General features: G+C 45.9%; 1 protein-coding gene across 2 annotated transcripts in view; it reads left to right on the forward strand.

The window, feature by feature from the left end:
- SLC22A3 (solute carrier family 22 member 3) overlaps positions 1–17,857 on the forward strand; it is a 99,971-nt gene that overhangs the window by 78,196 nt on the left and 3,918 nt on the right. Inside the window, exons 8-10 of one of the 2 annotated variants that reach the window (XM_040238932.1) lie at positions 10,914–11,022; positions 11,840–11,952; positions 15,689–15,788. In XM_040238932.1, coding sequence (XP_040094866.1) covers positions 10,914–11,022; positions 11,840–11,952; positions 15,689–15,788 — 322 coding nt within the window. Of the gene's footprint in view, positions 1–10,913; positions 11,023–11,839; positions 11,953–15,688; positions 15,789–17,857 lie in introns of those variants that run through there. The other variant, XM_040238933.1, reaches the window with a different exon arrangement.

The following is a 17,857-nucleotide window of genomic DNA, read 5'->3' on the forward strand; positions in this document are numbered from 1 at the left end:
TGTCCAGCAATGACAGCCTCACAGTCAGGCCGAGAGCTTGGGTGCGGTCTTGTGAGCTTCGGGTGCCGGAGAAGCGCCTCCAAGTGACTGCAGCGGTTGGGACAATGGCAATGGGGAGGGAGAGATGCTGTGAGCAGGGATCAAGGAGGTGGCATTCGGGCCTGCATGGGAGACGGTGATTTCAGGGACATTTCAGAGTTAAACTGGGGAGGGGAGGGCTTGGTGACTGCTGTGCGATACAGAGGTTGTGGGTAACTCCAAGTGCATGGCTAACCCATCGCCAACTACCCCTGTCCTGGAACACAGCGGGGCCTGGACGGTGGAAGCCTTTCAGACTCCCAGGGAATGTGTGTTTTAGATCAAGTTCATTATTTGCACATTCCAGGAGGTGTGGGGGGGCGGTTGCTGGGACAGCTGGAGCCTCTTGCAGTACTTTCTGTCAGCACAAGAGAAGCTTTTTTTTTTTTCAGTTTGAAGAATTTTTTTTTTCTTTTCCATAAGGTTTATTACAAGACAGCGGGTACAGTTCCCTCTGCGGTACAGTAGGGCCTTTTTCTCTATAGAATAGTTTGTATCCGCTAACCCCAAACTCCCAATCCATCCCTTCCCTACGCCCTCCCCCTTGTTAACTACGAGTGTGTTCTCTAGAGTCTGTTTCTGTTTTGTAGATGAGTTCGTTTCCTAGTTTAGATTCCACATACTGTCGTTGTTCAGTCGCTATATATGGGATAACACACACCACATCTTTATCCATTCGTTCTGCTCATGGCCACATAGGTTGCTTCTTAGTTATTGTAGAAATGCTGCTGTAACATTGGGGTGTGTGTATCTTTTCCAGTCAGTGGCTTTGGTTTTTTTTATCATATATATATATATATATATACCCAGAAATGGAATTAATGCAGTTTGCTTTTGATCACCTTTATCTGACTTAATTTTGTGATATCACTGACCCTGTTTCACATTTCCTTCATATCACTAATTCCCTGCAAAACATGAAGGTTACAAAGGGGAGAAAAATACATTTCTTGACTTGGAGAGGTTGACAACCTGGTGAAGAGTATGGACAAAGTAAAGCACGGTTCTCAGAAGTATGAACCACCTGTGCTGATTCATGGACTGCAGCACGCCAGGCTCCTCTGTCCCCCACTATTTCCCAAAGTTTGCTCAAACTCACGTCCATTGAGTCGATGATGCAACCCAACCATCGCATCCTCTGTCACCCCTTTCTCCCTTTGCCTTCAATCTTTCCCAGCATCAGGGACTTTTCCAATGAGTTGGCTCTTTGCAGTGTCAAAATAGTCAGACATTTATAGATAAGTTCATTAATAATATGCTTATGAAATCCTAAAACATCAAATAACCCTATTTAAATACCATTACAGGAATGCCCATCTTCAGAATGAGAAGGGGGAGAAATCCTGTCATATTGGAATGGTTGATGATAAACAGAACTGTTTGCATTTATCTCATTTTTCTTGAGCATATGAGTTTCCTAGAGCTGTTGTATCAAAGTACCATAAACTGCCTGGCTTGCAACACAGATTTGTTCTTTCATATCCTGGAGGCTGGAGTCTGAACTCCAGGTGTAGGCAGGGCCTTGCTTTCCCTGAAGCCTCTCAATGAGGATACTTGCCTGTCTCTTCTGGGCTTCCAGTGGTTGCCAGCCATCCCTGGCATTCCTGGACAGCATTCCCATCTCTGTCTCCATCTTCACATGACCTTCTCTGCATCTCTGGGCCTTAACTTAACCATGACATCTGCAAAGACCCTATTTTGAAATAAGGCCATACTCTGAGGTTCTGGTGAACCTGAACTCTGGGGAACATCGTTCAACCTACCGCACTGAGCTAACACATTATAAGAGTTGGGGAAGGGGATTCCCTGGCGGTCCAGCCATTGGGACTCGGTGCTTTCACTGCCAGAGCCCAGGTTTGATCCCCTGGTCAGGGAAATAAGATTCTGCAAGCCTCCCTGTGTGGCCAAAAAAAAAAAAAAAAAAAAAGACTTGCAGAAGATATATGCACATCTACTTAGTGTCTATTAATTGCTGCCACTAAACTAGGAGTACGAGACCACCTGACCTGCCTCCTGAGAAATCTGTATGCAGGTCAGGAAGCAACAGTTAGAACTGGACATGGAACAACAGACTGGTTCCAAATAGGAAAAGGAGTACGTCAAGGCTGTATATTGTCACCCTGCTTATTTAACTTACATGCAGAGGACATCATGAGAAACGCTGGGCTGGAAGAAGCACAAGCTGGAATCAAGATTGCCAGGAGAAATATCAATACCCTCAGATATGCAGATGACACCACCCTTATGGCAGAAAACGAAGAAGAACTAAAGAGCCTCTTAATGAAAGTGAAAGAGGAAAGTAATAAAGTTGGCTTAAAACTACTCAACATTCAGAAAACAAAGATCATGGCATCTGGTCCCATCACTTCATGGGAAATAGATGGGGAAACAGTGTCAGACTTTATTTTCTGGGGCTCCAAAATCACTGCAGATGGTGACTTCAGCCATGAAATTAAAAGACACTTACTCCCTGGAAGGAAACTTATGACTAACCTAGATAGCATATTGAAAAGTGGAGACATTACTTTGCCAACTAAGGTCCATCTAGTCAAGACTATGATTTTTCCAGTAGTCATGTATGGATGTGAGAGTTGGACTGTGAAGAAAGCTGAGCGCCGAAGAATTGATGCTTTTGAACTGTGGTGTTGGAGAAGACTCTTGAGAGTCCCTTGGACTGCAAGGAGATGCAACCAGTCCATTCTGAAGGAGATTAGTCCTGGGTGTTCTTGGAAGGAATGATGCTAAAGCTGAAACTCCAGTACTTTGGCCACCTCATGAGAAGAATTGACTCATTGGAAAAGACTCTGATGCTGGGAGGGATTGGGGGCAGGAGGAGAAGAGGACGACCCAGGATGAGATGGCTGGATGGCATCACTGATTCAATGGATGTGAGTTTGAGTGAACTCCGGGAGGCCTGGCGTGCTGCGATTCATGGGGTCGCAAAGAGTCGGACACGACTGAGCGACTGAACTGAACTGGGAGTAAAGATAGAGCTATAAACAAGATAGACATAATTTCTTTTTTTGTTTTTTTTTTTTGAACTTTCTATTTCATATCGGGGTACAGCCGATTAACAACATTGTGATGGTTTCAGGTGAACAGCAGAGGGGCTCAGCCATACATACGTGTGTCCATTCTCCCCCAAACCCTCCTCCTGTCCAGGCTGACACTGAGCAGAGTTCCATGTGCCGTACAGTAGGTCTTTGTTGGTTATCCATTTTAAATACGGCAGTGTGTACATGACCATCCCAACCTCCCTAGCTATCCCTTCACCCTGACAACCATAAGTTCGTTTTCAAAGGAGGCAGACATAATTTCTATCGTTGGGCATTATGCACAATTTAGCAGAAGACAACAAATGAGGACCACTGGATACTTCACTGATCTTTCCATTTTACTTTGGCACTGTATAGTTTTAGGTTTAATTTTTAAATGTAGTTTCCTAAGACAAGGTCATCTGTTCTCATCCCATATGGAATAGGAATCAAATATTAATTACATATTCATTGCATATGAAATTAGGAAAGTAAAGGAAAAACAATGACTCAATCGGGGCCCATCTTTTCATGATAGAACTCTCCCCCAGAAGATTTTCTCTGGCCCCAGACAGATTGGGATGGTTTTGATGTGTGTTGCCTCTAGCACGATCCCAGAAAGCATTGAAGATCAAACGTCCAAACCCATATTGAAGTAACTAAGTAGGTGGGAACCAAGCTGTCTTACAGAGAACACGTTCATATATTGGAAAACAGAAGACAAAGAATAGACTTTTCTGTTTGATCTGGTCGGTTTTATTTTGTAGACCGAGTTTCCCAAGTCTTAGAGTTGTTCTTAGCAGCAATGGAAATGACTTGCTCCTATTCTGGACGCATTTTATTTGTGTGTTCTGCAGATACGGCTGCTTTCATAGTCTCACGCTCGTCGTAACTGACTGCCAAGAGTAAGTTCAAATTCATAGTGCTGTGTGTGAATACCAAATGTTAGCAGGGGTTGCTTGCCTGAGCTGAGAGTCCTCACTTCCACTTAAGGGAACTTTTGGACTTGGTTCCTTGGGCTGTTGAATTAACATTAGAAAGACTTTTCCTCTCAGCCATTCTTGACGTCATCACCAGGATGACTGCCCCTGAGAAGAATACTGAGCAGCCTTTTAGGGGAATCAGCTCTAAAATTATCTCAGAGAAAACTGTTTAACCAGCGTTCCCCCCACGAAGCCCGACTGGAGAATGAAATTCTGGAAAACAATTTCAAAACAATCGTTCGGGCTGTATCCTCATCTAAGACCCCCTATCTCTGACCCAAATTTTTGAATTCTAATTAAAGCCTGAAAAATAAAAGAGCTTTTTATTTAAAAAAATTATTTTCTGTTGGGCTATAGCCGCTTAATAATGTTGTGATCGTTTCAGGTGAACAGCAAAGGGACTCAGCCATACATATACAAGTATCCTTTCTCCCCGAGACCTCCCTCCCATCAAGGCTGCCACATAACACTGAGCAGAGTTCCATGTGCTGTACAATAGGTCTTTGCTGGTTATCCGTTTTAAATATAGCAGTGTGAACATGACCTTCCCAAAGTCCCTAACTATTCCTTCCCCTTGGCAACCGTAAGTTCATTTTCTAAGTCTTTGAGCCTCTTTCTGTTTTGTAAGTAAGTTCATCTGTATCATTTCTCATTAGATCCCACATCTAAGGAATGTCACGTGATATTTCTGCTCCTTCTCTCTGTCTTACTTCACTCAGTATACACTCTCTAAGTCCATCCATGTTGTTACAGATGGCATTGTTTCCTTCTTTTTAATGGCTGAGTAATATTCCACTCGTGTGTGTGTGTGTGTGTGTGTGTGTGTGTGTGTGTGTACCACATCTTCTTTATCCATTCCCCTGTGGATGGACATGAAGGTTGCCTTCATGTCTTAGCTATTGTAAACCGCTGCAATGAACACTGGGGTACATGTATCTATTCGGGCCCTGGTTTTCTCCGAATGTATGCCCAAGAGTGGGATTGTAGGGTCTTATGGTAGTTCTAGTTGTAGTTTTTTTAGGAGTCTCCAAACTGTTCTGCATAGTGGCTGTACCAATTTATATTCCCATCAACAGTGCAGGAGCGTTCCCTTCTCTCCACACCCTCTCCAACTTTTGTTGTTTGTGGATTTTTTTTTTTTTTTGATGATGACAGCCATTCTGACCAGTGTGAGGCGACATCTCACTGAACTTTTGACTTGCATTTCTCTAATAACTAGCGATGCTGAATATCTTTTCATGTGCCTATTGGCCATCTGTGTTTCCTCTTTGGAGAAATGCCTATTCAGGTCTTCTGCCCATTTTTTGAGTGGATTGTTTGTTTTGATGCTACTAGGCATCGTAGGCTGTTTGTAAATTTTGGAGACTAATTCCTTATCAGTCACATCATTTGCAAAGATTTTCTCCCAACCGTGGGCTGTCTTTTCATTTTTTTTACTGTTTCCTTTGCTCTGCAGAAGCTTTTGAGCTTCAGTAGGACCCATTTGTTTATTTTTGCTTTTATTTCCATTATTCTGGGAGCTGGATTGAAAAAGATGTTGCTGTGATTTATATCAGAGAGTGTTCTGCCTGTGTTTAAAAGAGCTTTTTAAGACCCATACTCATCTGCCATTTTTAATTTGAATTTATTCAAGATGGCTATTAACCCAGATGTTTGGGTAAGCCTTTTTGAAATGAAAAAGTTGTCTTGGACTTTTCTCTCTAAGTAAAAAGTATTAATGAGTCTGTTGCAGATGGGGCATTCAGAGGAGATATAAAGTTGTGTTTGTTTAAAACCCTACATCCTTTCTTCAAAAACTGAGGAATTATTCTCAATAATCTCTAGCAGTTTGACCAAATCCCCTTCAGAAGGACCCTCTTTCTCTGTGTCCTCGAGAGTTCATGGGAGGTAGTTTCAGCTTCAGTCCTCAGTCTTAAATTGTCTTGTTTCTTGCCATTGCTATCAAAAGATATCTATCGTCACTCCAGGGGGAACTTAAGACTATTACTGGTTTGGTCAGAAGTTTTTATGTGCACTCTTAATATTCACACATCCCTTACACCTCCTATAAATTGTTTTCATTTTACCCTTTTGTTGAAATAGTGCGACGCTTCTCGAACTTCTCTTTTGTCACACATTTCAACAGAATCTCTGTCCAGTGCAGTTAGATACTGGCCTTTACTGCTTAGAAAGAGTTGAGATTCTTAAGAAAACCTGAAAGCATTTTCTTAACCTTTTACTGAATTGACTAGTTGTTGATCTGTCTTCACTGAGCTAACCACATACATCTCTCATGCTGAGTGTGTGTGTGTGTGTTTTAATTTGGTTTCTTGGTTTTTGTTTTTTTTCCCCCGTGAATGATCAGTTATAAGATTAAATTGTCATTGAAGTTGTCAGTGGGACTCACTCGTAGAGCAATCTTGTTTCAGTAGAAGAAGCTGTAGCCTAAGAACCTAACGTGGGTAATCAAGTTATTTCCATGGGAGCTGGAGGCATTCTCCTCTGCAGCCACAGAGCAGCAAGAGGTCACCCAGTCGGGCCGGGACCCAGGGAATCTGGGCACCAGCTGCCACTTTCCGTTCCCCAGCACCTGGTGCTGCCCCACCTGCTCACTGGAGGAAGGGGTGGAATGTGTTTCCTGGTCCCCTTCCCTGGCCTTAATGGAAAAGTAAAGCTAAATACAACATGTGTTTACAACTATGCCAGAGCAGATGGCGGCCCAGCCCATCAGTGCATCTCTGCTGCTGCTCCCTCCTGACGTGACGGTAACGTGGGCGCTGCGGGTGTCCTCAGCTAGAGCAACGTCCAGGACACCAGGACGTCCTGGCCAGCGAGCAACCAGCATGTGACAAGGTGGAGGCTCTCAGTCATGACCTGCACTCTGGAGCCCTCTTTTTCTCTCTCGCCCTCCTTGGCAGTTGTTTTGTTTAATGAGTTTTAGCTTTCTTTAGTAGTTGGATATTCTCTGAATATCCATTACTTTGCTGACCAAGGTCCGTCTAGTCAAGGCTATGGTTTTTCCAGTAGTCATGTTTGGATATGAGAGTTGAACCATAAAGAAGGTTAAGGAAGGTGAAGGAAGGAATGTCGCTTAGTCGCATCCGACTCTTTGCGACCCCGTGGACTGTAGCCTACAAGGCTCCTCTGTCCTTGGGATTTTCCAGGCAATAGTACTGGAGTGGATTGCCATTTCCTTCTCCAGCGGATCTTCCAAACCCAGGGATCGAACCCGGGTCTCCCGCATTGTAGACAGATGCTTTACCATCTGAACCACCAGGGAAGTAAAGAATTGATGCTTTTGAACTGTGATGTTGGAGAAGACTCTGGAGCGTCCCTTGGACTGCAAGGAGATCCAACCAGTCCATCCTAAAGGAAATCAGTCCTGAATATTCATTGGAAGGACTGATGCTGAAGCTGAAACTCCAATACTTTGGCCACCTGATGCAAAGAGCTGACACATTGGAAAAGACCCTGATGCTGGGAAAGATTGAGGGCAGGAGGAGAAGGGGACAACAGAGGATGAGATGGTTGGATGGCATCACTGACTCGATGGACATGAGTTTGAGTAAGCTCTGGGAGTTGGTGAAGGACAGGGAGGCCTGGCATGCTGCAGTCCATGGGGTCGCAAAGAGTCGGACATGACTGAGCAACTGAACTGAACTGAACTGATTCTCTGAAGAGAACACACATAAATCTACCGAGTTCCAGCCTCTTCTCTCATCCTCTTCATTTGTGCCTACTTTTCTACTAAAAAATTTTATATTCAGGAAAGTGCAATAATTCTAGAAGGCAGGAGGACCATTTAATGCTGAGTGAGCATAAACAAGTATGAGTATAAATGTTACAGAAAGCTGTGTGGTGGGTCCGGCTGCTCATAGCTCAAAAGCCAATAAGCAACCAGGTTGGCGGAAAGGAAACTTTGCTTTATTTCAGATGCTGGCAACTGGAGGGGAGGGTGGCTGATGTCTGTGCAAAGGCCAATGCCCACCCACCACCACCACCATGACCAGCTGGGGGGTGAGAGCTTTACTAGACAGAGTATGGGAGGAGGGCTACATGCAGAAATGGCACAGTCAGCTCTGACAGTCATCTTCAAATTGGTCATCGGTGGTCTGACCAGCATCATCTTGGTTGCTTTAGGTACAGTTAATCTTCATTTCCAGGATCCATTCGTCCCCAGTTCTCTGAGGCCTGTTCAACTATGGCAGCTCCTGTCCTGGGTGCAGTCTGATCATCATGTAGTTAACTTCTCCGCCTGGTGTTCTAGTATCTGTAAGATAGCTCACAGGATATGGCTCAGAATATTTATCTATAGCCCGTGAGAAAGAAGTAAAGGTCCTTGACTATGCTTAACGACAACATTATTATTATTTAATCTCCTTTAACTGTTTTCCTTTGTTTTCCGCAATTCTCACTTCTCTGATTAAACTTATTCTTTGACCAAAGTTTTCCACAGGCAAAAGGCAGGCAGAGGCCATGGTTCGTGGCGGGGGCAAGGACCATGGGGTCCTGCTCCATTTCATAAAGGGGGAAGGTTTCCTTTTCAAAGATGAAAGTCAGGCGCATGCTGAACACCGTTGACTTTGGAGAGTAGGCAAGCTCCTGTTCATGCAGTCATACGCACTCACGCCACATCTACTAAGAAAGGGTGACATCAAAACTACAAATCAAAACTACAACGAGGCACCAACCCACAGCAGTCAGAAAGGTCATTGTTAGAAAGTCTACAGATAGCAAGTTCTGGAAAGGCTGTGGAGAAAAGGGAACTCTCCTACACTATTGTGGGAATGTACCTGGTATAACCACTAAAAAGAGAACAGTATGGAGGTTCTTCCAAAAGCTAAAAATAGAGCTGCCGTAGGACCCAGCAGTCCTACTCCTGAGCAGATGCCTGAACAAAACTATAACTCAAAACATACAGGCCCCTCTATGTTCACAGCAGCACTAGTCGCAATAGCCAAGACATGGAAACAGCTTAAATGTCCATCAGCAGATGAACGGATAAAGATGTACATACATACATTGTTCATATATACAACAGAATGCAATTCAGCCGTAGAAAAGAATGAAATAGTGCCATTTGTAGCAATGTGGGTGGACCTAGAGATGATCATTCTAAGCAAAGTTAAGTCCAACAGAAGGAGAAATATATGACATTACTTACACGAGGAATCTAAAATATGACACAAATGAGCTTATCTATGAAACAAGAACAGACTCACAGGCACAGAGAACAGTCTTGTGGTTGCCAAGGGAGGGGGGCACAGGAGAGGGATGGAGAGAGAGCTTGGGGTTAAAAGATGCCAACGATGATATAGAGAATGACTAAATGACAAAGCATAGCCCAGGGGAACTAGATTCAATATCTTGTGATAAGTCATAATGGAAAAGAATATGAAAAAGAATGTATGTGTATCACTGAATCACTTTGCTGTCCAGCAGAAACTAACACAACATTGTATACAACTATAGAAAGAAACACTGGGCTGGAAGAAGCACAAGCTGGAATCAAGATTGCCGGGAGAAATATCAATAATCTCAGATATGCAGATGACACCACCCTTGTGGCAGAAAGTGAAGAGGAACTAAAAAGCCTCTTGATGAAAGTAAAAGAGGAGAGTGAAAAAGTTGGCTTAAAGCTCAACATTCAGAAAACTAAGATCAAGGCATCTGGTCCCCTCACTTCATGGCAAATAAATGGGGAATTGTGGAAACAGTGTCAGACTTTATTTTGGGGGCTCCAAAATCACTGCACATGGTGACTGCAGCCATGAAATTAAAAGTCACTAACTCCTTGGAAGGAAAGTTATGACCAACCTAGACAGCATATTCAAAAGCAGAGACATTTCTTTGCTAACAAAGGTTCGTTTAGTCAAGACTGTGGTTTTACCAGTAGTCATGTATGGATGTGAGTGTTGGACTGTGAAGAAAGCTGAGCATTGAAGAATTGATGCTTTTGAACTGTGGTGCTGGAGAAGACTCCTGAGAGTCCCTTGGACTGCAAGGAGATGCAACCAGTCCATCCTAAAGGAGATCAGTCCTGGGTGTTCATTGGAAGGACTGATGCTGAAGCTGAAACTCCAATACTCTGGCCACATCATGCGAAGAGTTGACTCATTGGAAAAGACTTTGATGCTGGGAGGGATTGGGGGCAGGAGGAGAAGGGGACGGCAGAGGATGAGATGGCTGGATGGCATCACCGACTCGATGGACATGAGCTTGAGTGAACTCTGGGAGTTGGTGATGGACAGGGAGGCCTGGCGTGCTGTGATTCATGGGGTCGCAAAGAGTTGGACATGACTGAGCGACTGAACTGAACTGATAGAAAGAAAGAAAGAAAGTGAAGTCGCTGTCATGTCTGATTCTTTGCGACCCCATGGACTGTAGCCTACCAGCGTCCTTAAAAAGGATGTCATCAACTGCCCAACTCTTAACAAATTTAAAGTACTGACTTTTTAGGGCAGACATGGTACTCTTTCTTCTCTTAATTCCCCAAAGAAAGAAAATATTTAATATCAAACATTTGGCATTTCCCACTCATTACCACGGAGGAAGAAGGAAAGGACCCAGGAGATGTGGGTTCCATCCCTGGGTCAGGAAGATCCCCTGGAGGAGGAAATGGCAACCCCACTCCAGTATTCTTGCCTGGAGAATCCCATTGACAGAGGAGCCTGCTGGTGTCGCAAAGAGTCGGATATGACTAAGCACACACACACACATCATTTGCACTTAATTAGGCTGGGAGAACACTAAGCAAATGCCTTTTGTTGTTTTGTACAATTGTACTGAAAGTAAAGTCGACCCCTAACTCTTCCTCCCAAACTTTGTGTGTTTGCAGGAATACCCTGGTTGAGGACCACTGTTGCTACCCTGGGAAGACTAGGCATAACCATGGCCTTTGAAATTGTCTATTTGGTAAATTCAGAATTGTACCCAACAACATTACGGTAATTCCAACATCCGTACCATGGTTTCTCCTAAGTAATTCTGCAGCTGCATGCTTTAAGTTGACCACCTGCAATGCAGGAGACACAGGAGACGCGGGTTCGATCCCTGGGTCGGGAAGATCCCCTGGAGAAGGAAACAGCAACCCACTCCAGTGTTCTTGCCTGGAGAATCCCATGGACAGAGGAGCCTGGCGGGCTACAGTCCACGGGGTTGCAAAGAGTCAGACACGACTGAAGCAACTGAGCACGCACGCACGCACACACGCATTAGACTTGAAATCAGAAAATCTGGTGAGTGTGCCTGCAGTATGAGTTACCTTTCCCATCATCAGCTCCACTCTGCGTAAAGGCTCCAGCCTCTGCTCTGACCACACTCCACAGCCAGTTCCCAAAGGACGAAATCAACCAATGTGCGCAGCGAGTGCAAACTGGCCTCCTTTCTGGGGGGAATATTCATGAGCACACCTTACTGTCAGTCTAGGCGCCACGAGGGCACATAAGTGCCACAGAGCGGCCTGGGTAGTGAGCCGCTAATGGATGATTAATTTCCACCAATACCGTAGACTCCACCCCCTGGCACCAATTAGCCTCGCTGTGACTCAGGGTCACAGAGTGACAGGTCTGAACTGAAGCAGCTTGGAAATGAATTACGTAGGAAATGATTTGCATACAGTATGAGGGAGGAGACGTTTTCAATGTCAAACACTAGAGAAATGGGAAATATTGTTACCATTCCTGTTACTTAGAAATCTGAAAATATTATTCATCCTGAAGTTATTTAAATATTTTTATTTCAAACAACCTTTTTATTCTGCAGAAACTTTGGAGTTTCACTGTGTTCCGGTTTATGTGATTTTGGGGGGATTATAGCCCCGTTTCTCCTCTTCCGGCTAGCTGCCATTTGGCTGGAACTACCTCTTATCATCTTTGGTAAATATTCGCTGCATGCACTATTCTTAAATGCTTTCATTTGCATTCTTTGTATTAATAGAACCTACAATGACGACCAGGTTCGGTATTCATGATATTCATTTGCTCTTCCCATAGCTTACAGGTTTTGAGGAACCACAGTGAAATGCGGGCCCTAAATCATTTAAATTTGTTTTACATTATAGAGTTGCAATAAAAAGTGTTCAACTTACGAACTTTCCCAGGTCTCACACCCCCCCTCCCCTCTCCTTATCAGCAAGAGAGGATGCTGGCTGGCTCCTTGCTCACTTCCTTTCCTCCACCTCCACTTGCTTGCTCCTGGTAAAGAAGGCTGGTCACTCACTGCTCAGCAGCTTTAAACTCCAATGAAAATATTGCGTCCATGAGGAAATAAACCCAGAGGAATGCAGTAGTCCTTCAGCAGGGCTGGGACCACAGAGTCAGCGTCTCACCGGTGATTCAGTGAATGGTCATTTCAGACTTTCATGGGATCTGATAAACAAGCTCAGCACTGATTCTGGGCCAGCATGAAAAAGCAAAGAGAAGGCATTGTTCAGCCAACACAGAGCCGTCTAAGAGCCCAGTCCCTCAAGATGGGGGGCTGGCTGCGAGGCGGGCTGGCTGAGCTGGGCGCCGGTACCGTGGGGCAGGCCCTTGCTTTGCAGAGGGAGCTGCCTTTCCAAACCGCCACTCACAAAAGCGGGTGATAAAGAAGGGTGCCTTTGGACTTCCCTTGGAGTAGGAAGTGGCAACCCACTCCAGTATTCTTGCCTGGAAAATTCCATGAACAGGGGAGCCTGGCAGGATCGCAAGGAGTTGGACACGACTGAGCGACTTTCACTTTTGGACTTCCTTGGTGGTCTAGTGGCTAAGACTGCTCTCCCAATTCAGGGGGTCAATCCCTGGTCAGGGAACTAGACCCCACACGCACAACTAAGACCCTTGGCATGGCCAATAAATAAATAAACAAATATGAAAAGAAAGAAGGGTGCATAAGAGCACATCACAGGATCACTAACCCATCCCATGGGGTCATGAGGAGAGAGAGTCAGGGAGCGATGAGGCCCCTGTTGAGATGGGAAGGTAAGGAGAGGTTATTCACATGAGAGGTGCAGGCTGGTGCTCCAGGCAATGGAAAGACCCATAGCAAGAGGAAGCTGGGGCCCCCCAGGTGACTCAGATGGTGAAGAACCGGCCTGCAGTGCAGGAGATCCAGGTTCGATCGCTGAGTTGGGAAGATCCCCCAGAGGAGGAAATGGTGACCTTCTCCACAGAGGGCCGTGTGTGAGGCGAGGCCTGAAGAGAGACAAGGCTGGGGAGACCAGCTGGGGCCTGACCAGCGGACGTGCAAAGGGTCTGCTCTGTATCCAAACAGCAGTGGGAAGCCGTGTGGAGTTTTAAGCTGGGGTTGGCAGGGTCAGGTCTGCCTTTTAGAAACTTCACTCTGATGGCAGATATGCTAAGGACTTAGAGGGGACGGAGCTAGTAGGGAGACAATTAAAAGAATGTTGCTGAAATCAGGTCAGGACTGGGTCTGAGGTGATGGCACGAAGGTGCTGAGGAGTGGATTGGTCTGAAGAAATACATTGGAGGTTGAACTGGCCAAGAGGGGCTGACTGACTGGGTGAGGGACCAGAGCGAGCAGGGAGAGGGGCTGCGACGCTGCAGACTGGCGGAGCCATGGGAGGGTTAGCACATTAGAGAAGCCTGTCTGTGGGAGGGCGTGCAGGGATTCCATCTGGGCGGCTTGTAGGATGAGCTGCCTCTAAGAAATCCAGGCTGAAATGGTGAGGAGGCAGTAGGTTTGACAAGCTGAGTCAGGAGTAAAGTGGCCTCGAGATGAAGGTTTGGAAGCCACCTGGATGAAGATAACCCCTGAAACCATGGGAGTGACTGAAACCCTCACACACACGCAGCAGACAGGGCAGAGAGGAAAGAACGGGCCCAAGACAGAGCCCCAAGCAGCCACAAGCGTCCAGTGTCAACAGAGTGAGCGGCGCCAGGCAGGGGATGCAAGGGGAACAGTGGGGAGACCAGGAGCTCGAGGGGCGGGCATGTCAGGGGGTGGCGGGTGAGGCCACCAGCTGCCAGAGCCGCCGTGAGGCTGGGCAGCAGGGGCCAGAAGCAGGGCCGCTGGGCCTGGTGGTGGCAGCCCCTGGTCATCTGGCGGGAACCAGGCCAGCGAAACACTGAGGAGAAGAGCCCAGACTCGAGCAGATGGGAGTGGGACGTGACTCTGGCCCACCAAGGTCAGTTGGCAAGTTTTCAAGAATCTTGGAGCCACCCTGGTGGCTCAGACAGTAAAGAATCTGCCTGCAATGCAGGAGACCCAGGTTCAGTCCCTGAGTCGGAGAGACCCCACGGAGAAGGAAATGGCAGCCCAGTCCAGTGTTCTTGCCTGGAGAATCCCATGGGTGGAAGAGCTTGCTACAGTCCATGGGGTCACCAAAGCGACTGAATGACTGAATGTGACTGAATGACTAACAGTTATCATTAAAAATTGAGTATACGAGATGAGAAACAGAGGTAATAAATACATCTGCTCAGTTCCTGATTCATTGAGCTTTGCTGTGTCTGACCTTGAGGCTGGTGTGTCCACTGGAGTCCATGTGGAGATACTGCTGCCCATCTCCCCAGAGCCTCACCCGCAAGGCTGCGTTGCCAGTATGAATGACGCACATCCACAACAGGCGTATTCACACCATGGAAATAAGGCAAACGCTGAAAATCAGGACTTTGTTTTCTGGAGAACCAGTTGTTAGGTATTTACCGGCACAGCACTAGAATATGAAGATATGTCCCTGATAGCTCAGTTGGTAAAGAATCTGCCTGCAGTGCAGGAGACCCCAGTTCGATTCCTGGGTTGGGAAGATCCGCTGGAGAAGGGATGGGTTACCCACTCCAGTATTCTTGGGCTTTCCTTGTGGCTCAGCTGGTAAAGAATCCGCCTGCAATGTGGGAGACCTGGGTTCGATCCCTGGGTTGGGACGGTCCCCTGGAGAAGAGAAAGGCTACCCACTCAGTATTCTGGCTTGGAGAATTCCACGGGCTGGATAGTCCACGGGGTCGCAAAGAATTGGACACGACTGAGCGACTTTCACAGAAAGCAAGAAAGGATGGTGTTTCAAGGATTTCGGTTCTAAGACAGAAAGGAGGATGGTGGTTAGAGGATCCTGTGAGGTTGCAAGAAGGCTCTGTAGAGAGGAGAGATTTGAATACCTTTCAAGGCGTCACCAGTAGGGTAAAGCTGCTGGAGAGAGAGGATGAACCCCTACAGCGAGGAGCCCAAAAGACTCCAAGAGCTGCTCTTGGGCAGACGTGGGGACCAACCTTGCCGGGTCACGCTATGGGAGGAGGGCAGGGATGGGGGGCAGCCAAAGGATGCTGAGGGACTCCTCTGGAGTGGCCTCTGTTTCCCACCTGAAGTAGGAGGCAGGTGCTTCTCAGAGTGTTCAGCACTTAGTAGGTCCCGGGTAAATAACTGTGAGATGAGTGAGTATATGGATGGACGTCAAGAGTGCAGGGGCAGTGGGGGTGTCAAGGGTCCGAGGACGCTGAGGAACTGTGAGATTGTGACAGAGGATCGCTGGGGAGCCCGGCAGGGTGGCCTCACCAGAGCACTGCTGCAGGGGCGGGGGAGATAGGGTGGTGAGCACAGCGGCTTCCAGAGGGCGCAGGGGGCGATGCGGGCGGCTGTGCCATCTGGGGACCGTAACGCCGTTTCCCTGTCCCACAGGTACCCTGGCATCCGTCTGTGGTGCTCTTGTGATGCTCCTGCCTGAAACCAAGGGCATCGCCTTGCCAGAAACAGTGGATGACGTAGAAAAGCTTAGCAGGTACGATACGAAATTCAGCACACCCTAACTGAAAGCAGCATTTCAAGCCCACTGGGAGAGGACAGGGCTGGGGACACTGAATGTGAGGGAGGGGATACAATATTAAATCCCTGTCTTGCCTCTTAAGCAAAAAATTCAAAGCAGATTTAAAAGGTTAACGTAAAACAAATCTGGAAATGAACATGTTTTATTTTTTAAATGTGGTTATGAACAGAGAAATATTTCCAAATAAGGTGTGAAAACTCAGAATCTAAAGGAAAAGGATTGATGACTGGACGAAACAGAAATAATTTAAATGTGCATCTGTGGGCAGCCAATGGTGACAATGGTAATATATCCATAAAATGGACTGCTACACAGATATTTAAATAGCAGAAATATAGATATATGAAAGACATGGAGGATATATATTTCAAGATTATAGATATTTCAAGGTGGATTACAAAGTGAAAAGTCGCTGAACAATGTGTTATAGTATTTATTAAAAAATAAAACCAAGCATTATCCCTCTCTATAACTAGCTAGATGGGAAAATAAATGATAGTCAGGTGATGATAGATAGATAGATGATAGCAGAAAGAAAATAGGAGGAGAAAGAGATTGAGTTTAGGGGGAGGGTGTCTAAACAGTGTGCAGAGAAAGTTAATATCCAACCAACGTTTAAACATAAAATGTATTTTATATTTAAAAAAATCACGTTACATACATTCTAATTTTCTCTGAAATTTTTCATAAGAAAAATAAGAGAGATTATGAAAAATAGAAATGTATCGGGAAAGACCTTAAATGATCCAATATACCCTCTGGGGTAGAAATGTGTTGGGAAAAGGGGGTGCAGAAGAGTGAACACTTATTTTATACCCCATAGACTTCTGCATCATTCAGTTTTTAAAATTATGTCAACATGGTCTTGTATCATTTGTGAATTTTATTTTATTTGAATTTTTTTTTTTATTTTTTGGCATGTGGGATCTTAGTTCCTTGACCAGGGATTGAACCCACGCCCCTAGCATTGAAAGCTCGGAGTCCTAACCACTGGGCCACCAGGGAAGTCCTTATTTGTGAATTTAAACAAACAATTTAACAGCTAATTTGAAAAACAACAATCAGTCTTCTTCTAAACAATGACCTGGAAATTAAGGATATGGATCTCTAAATTTTATCAGATATATTTATGAGAAGATGGAGATGTTCATAACCTCATGGCAGTTTTCTTCGTCACTTGGCAGATTGGGTAGAGATTAGAAACTGACAACTTTTAGGATCCCGTGTAAGTGATCGATGGTTTCACATCTGTCATTTCACACTCAAAGTGGTGGTGTGCAATTCACATCTGTCATTTCACACTCAAAGTGGTGGTGTGCAATAGAAGTTCTTGTCCTCACTTTTTTATGCTCAGAAAGACCTGACAAGGTCTATCTATGTGCTAGAACCGGGGTTGGCATTGCCTAGTGAACAGGTGTGACTGGTGTTTGCTGCTTATTTCTGCTGTGCGGGGTCTTCGCTGCTGCGTGGGCTCTTCTCTAGCTGTGGCAAGTGGGGGCGACTGTCTAGTTGCGGTGTGCTGGCTTCCCCTTGCAGGGGCTTCTCTTGTTGCAGAGCACAGTCTGTAGGACGCGGGCTTCAGTAGCCATGGTGCATGAATGGGCTCGGATGCTCTGAGGCACATGGGATCTTTCCAGACCAGGGCTCAAACCCATGTCTTTTGCCCTGGCAAGTGGATCCTTTACCACTGAGCCACTAGGGAAGCCCTGGGGTAGTTTCATTATCTTAGGCTCTATCCTACTTGATTATGAGTAGCTTCATAACAAGAATCTCCCGGTAGGATTGGAGATTCCTCTCTTCATATCCTCTTTAACGAGGTACCTTCGCCCTCTCCGGAGAAGGCAATGGCAACCCACTCCAGTACTCTTGCCTGGAGAATCCCACGGACAGAGGAGCCTGGTGGGCTGCCGTCTATGGGGTCACTAAGAGTCGGACACGACTGAGCGACTTCACTTTCATGCATTGGAGAAGGCAACGGCAACCCACTCCAGTGTTCTTGCCTGGAGAACCCCAGGGACGGGGGA

Source organism: Oryx dammah, unplaced genomic scaffold (genome assembly GCF_014754425.2).
Source record: "Oryx dammah isolate SB20612 unplaced genomic scaffold, SCBI_Odam_1.1 HiC_scaffold_4, whole genome shotgun sequence".
Taxonomy (NCBI): domain Eukaryota; kingdom Metazoa; phylum Chordata; class Mammalia; order Artiodactyla; family Bovidae; genus Oryx; species Oryx dammah.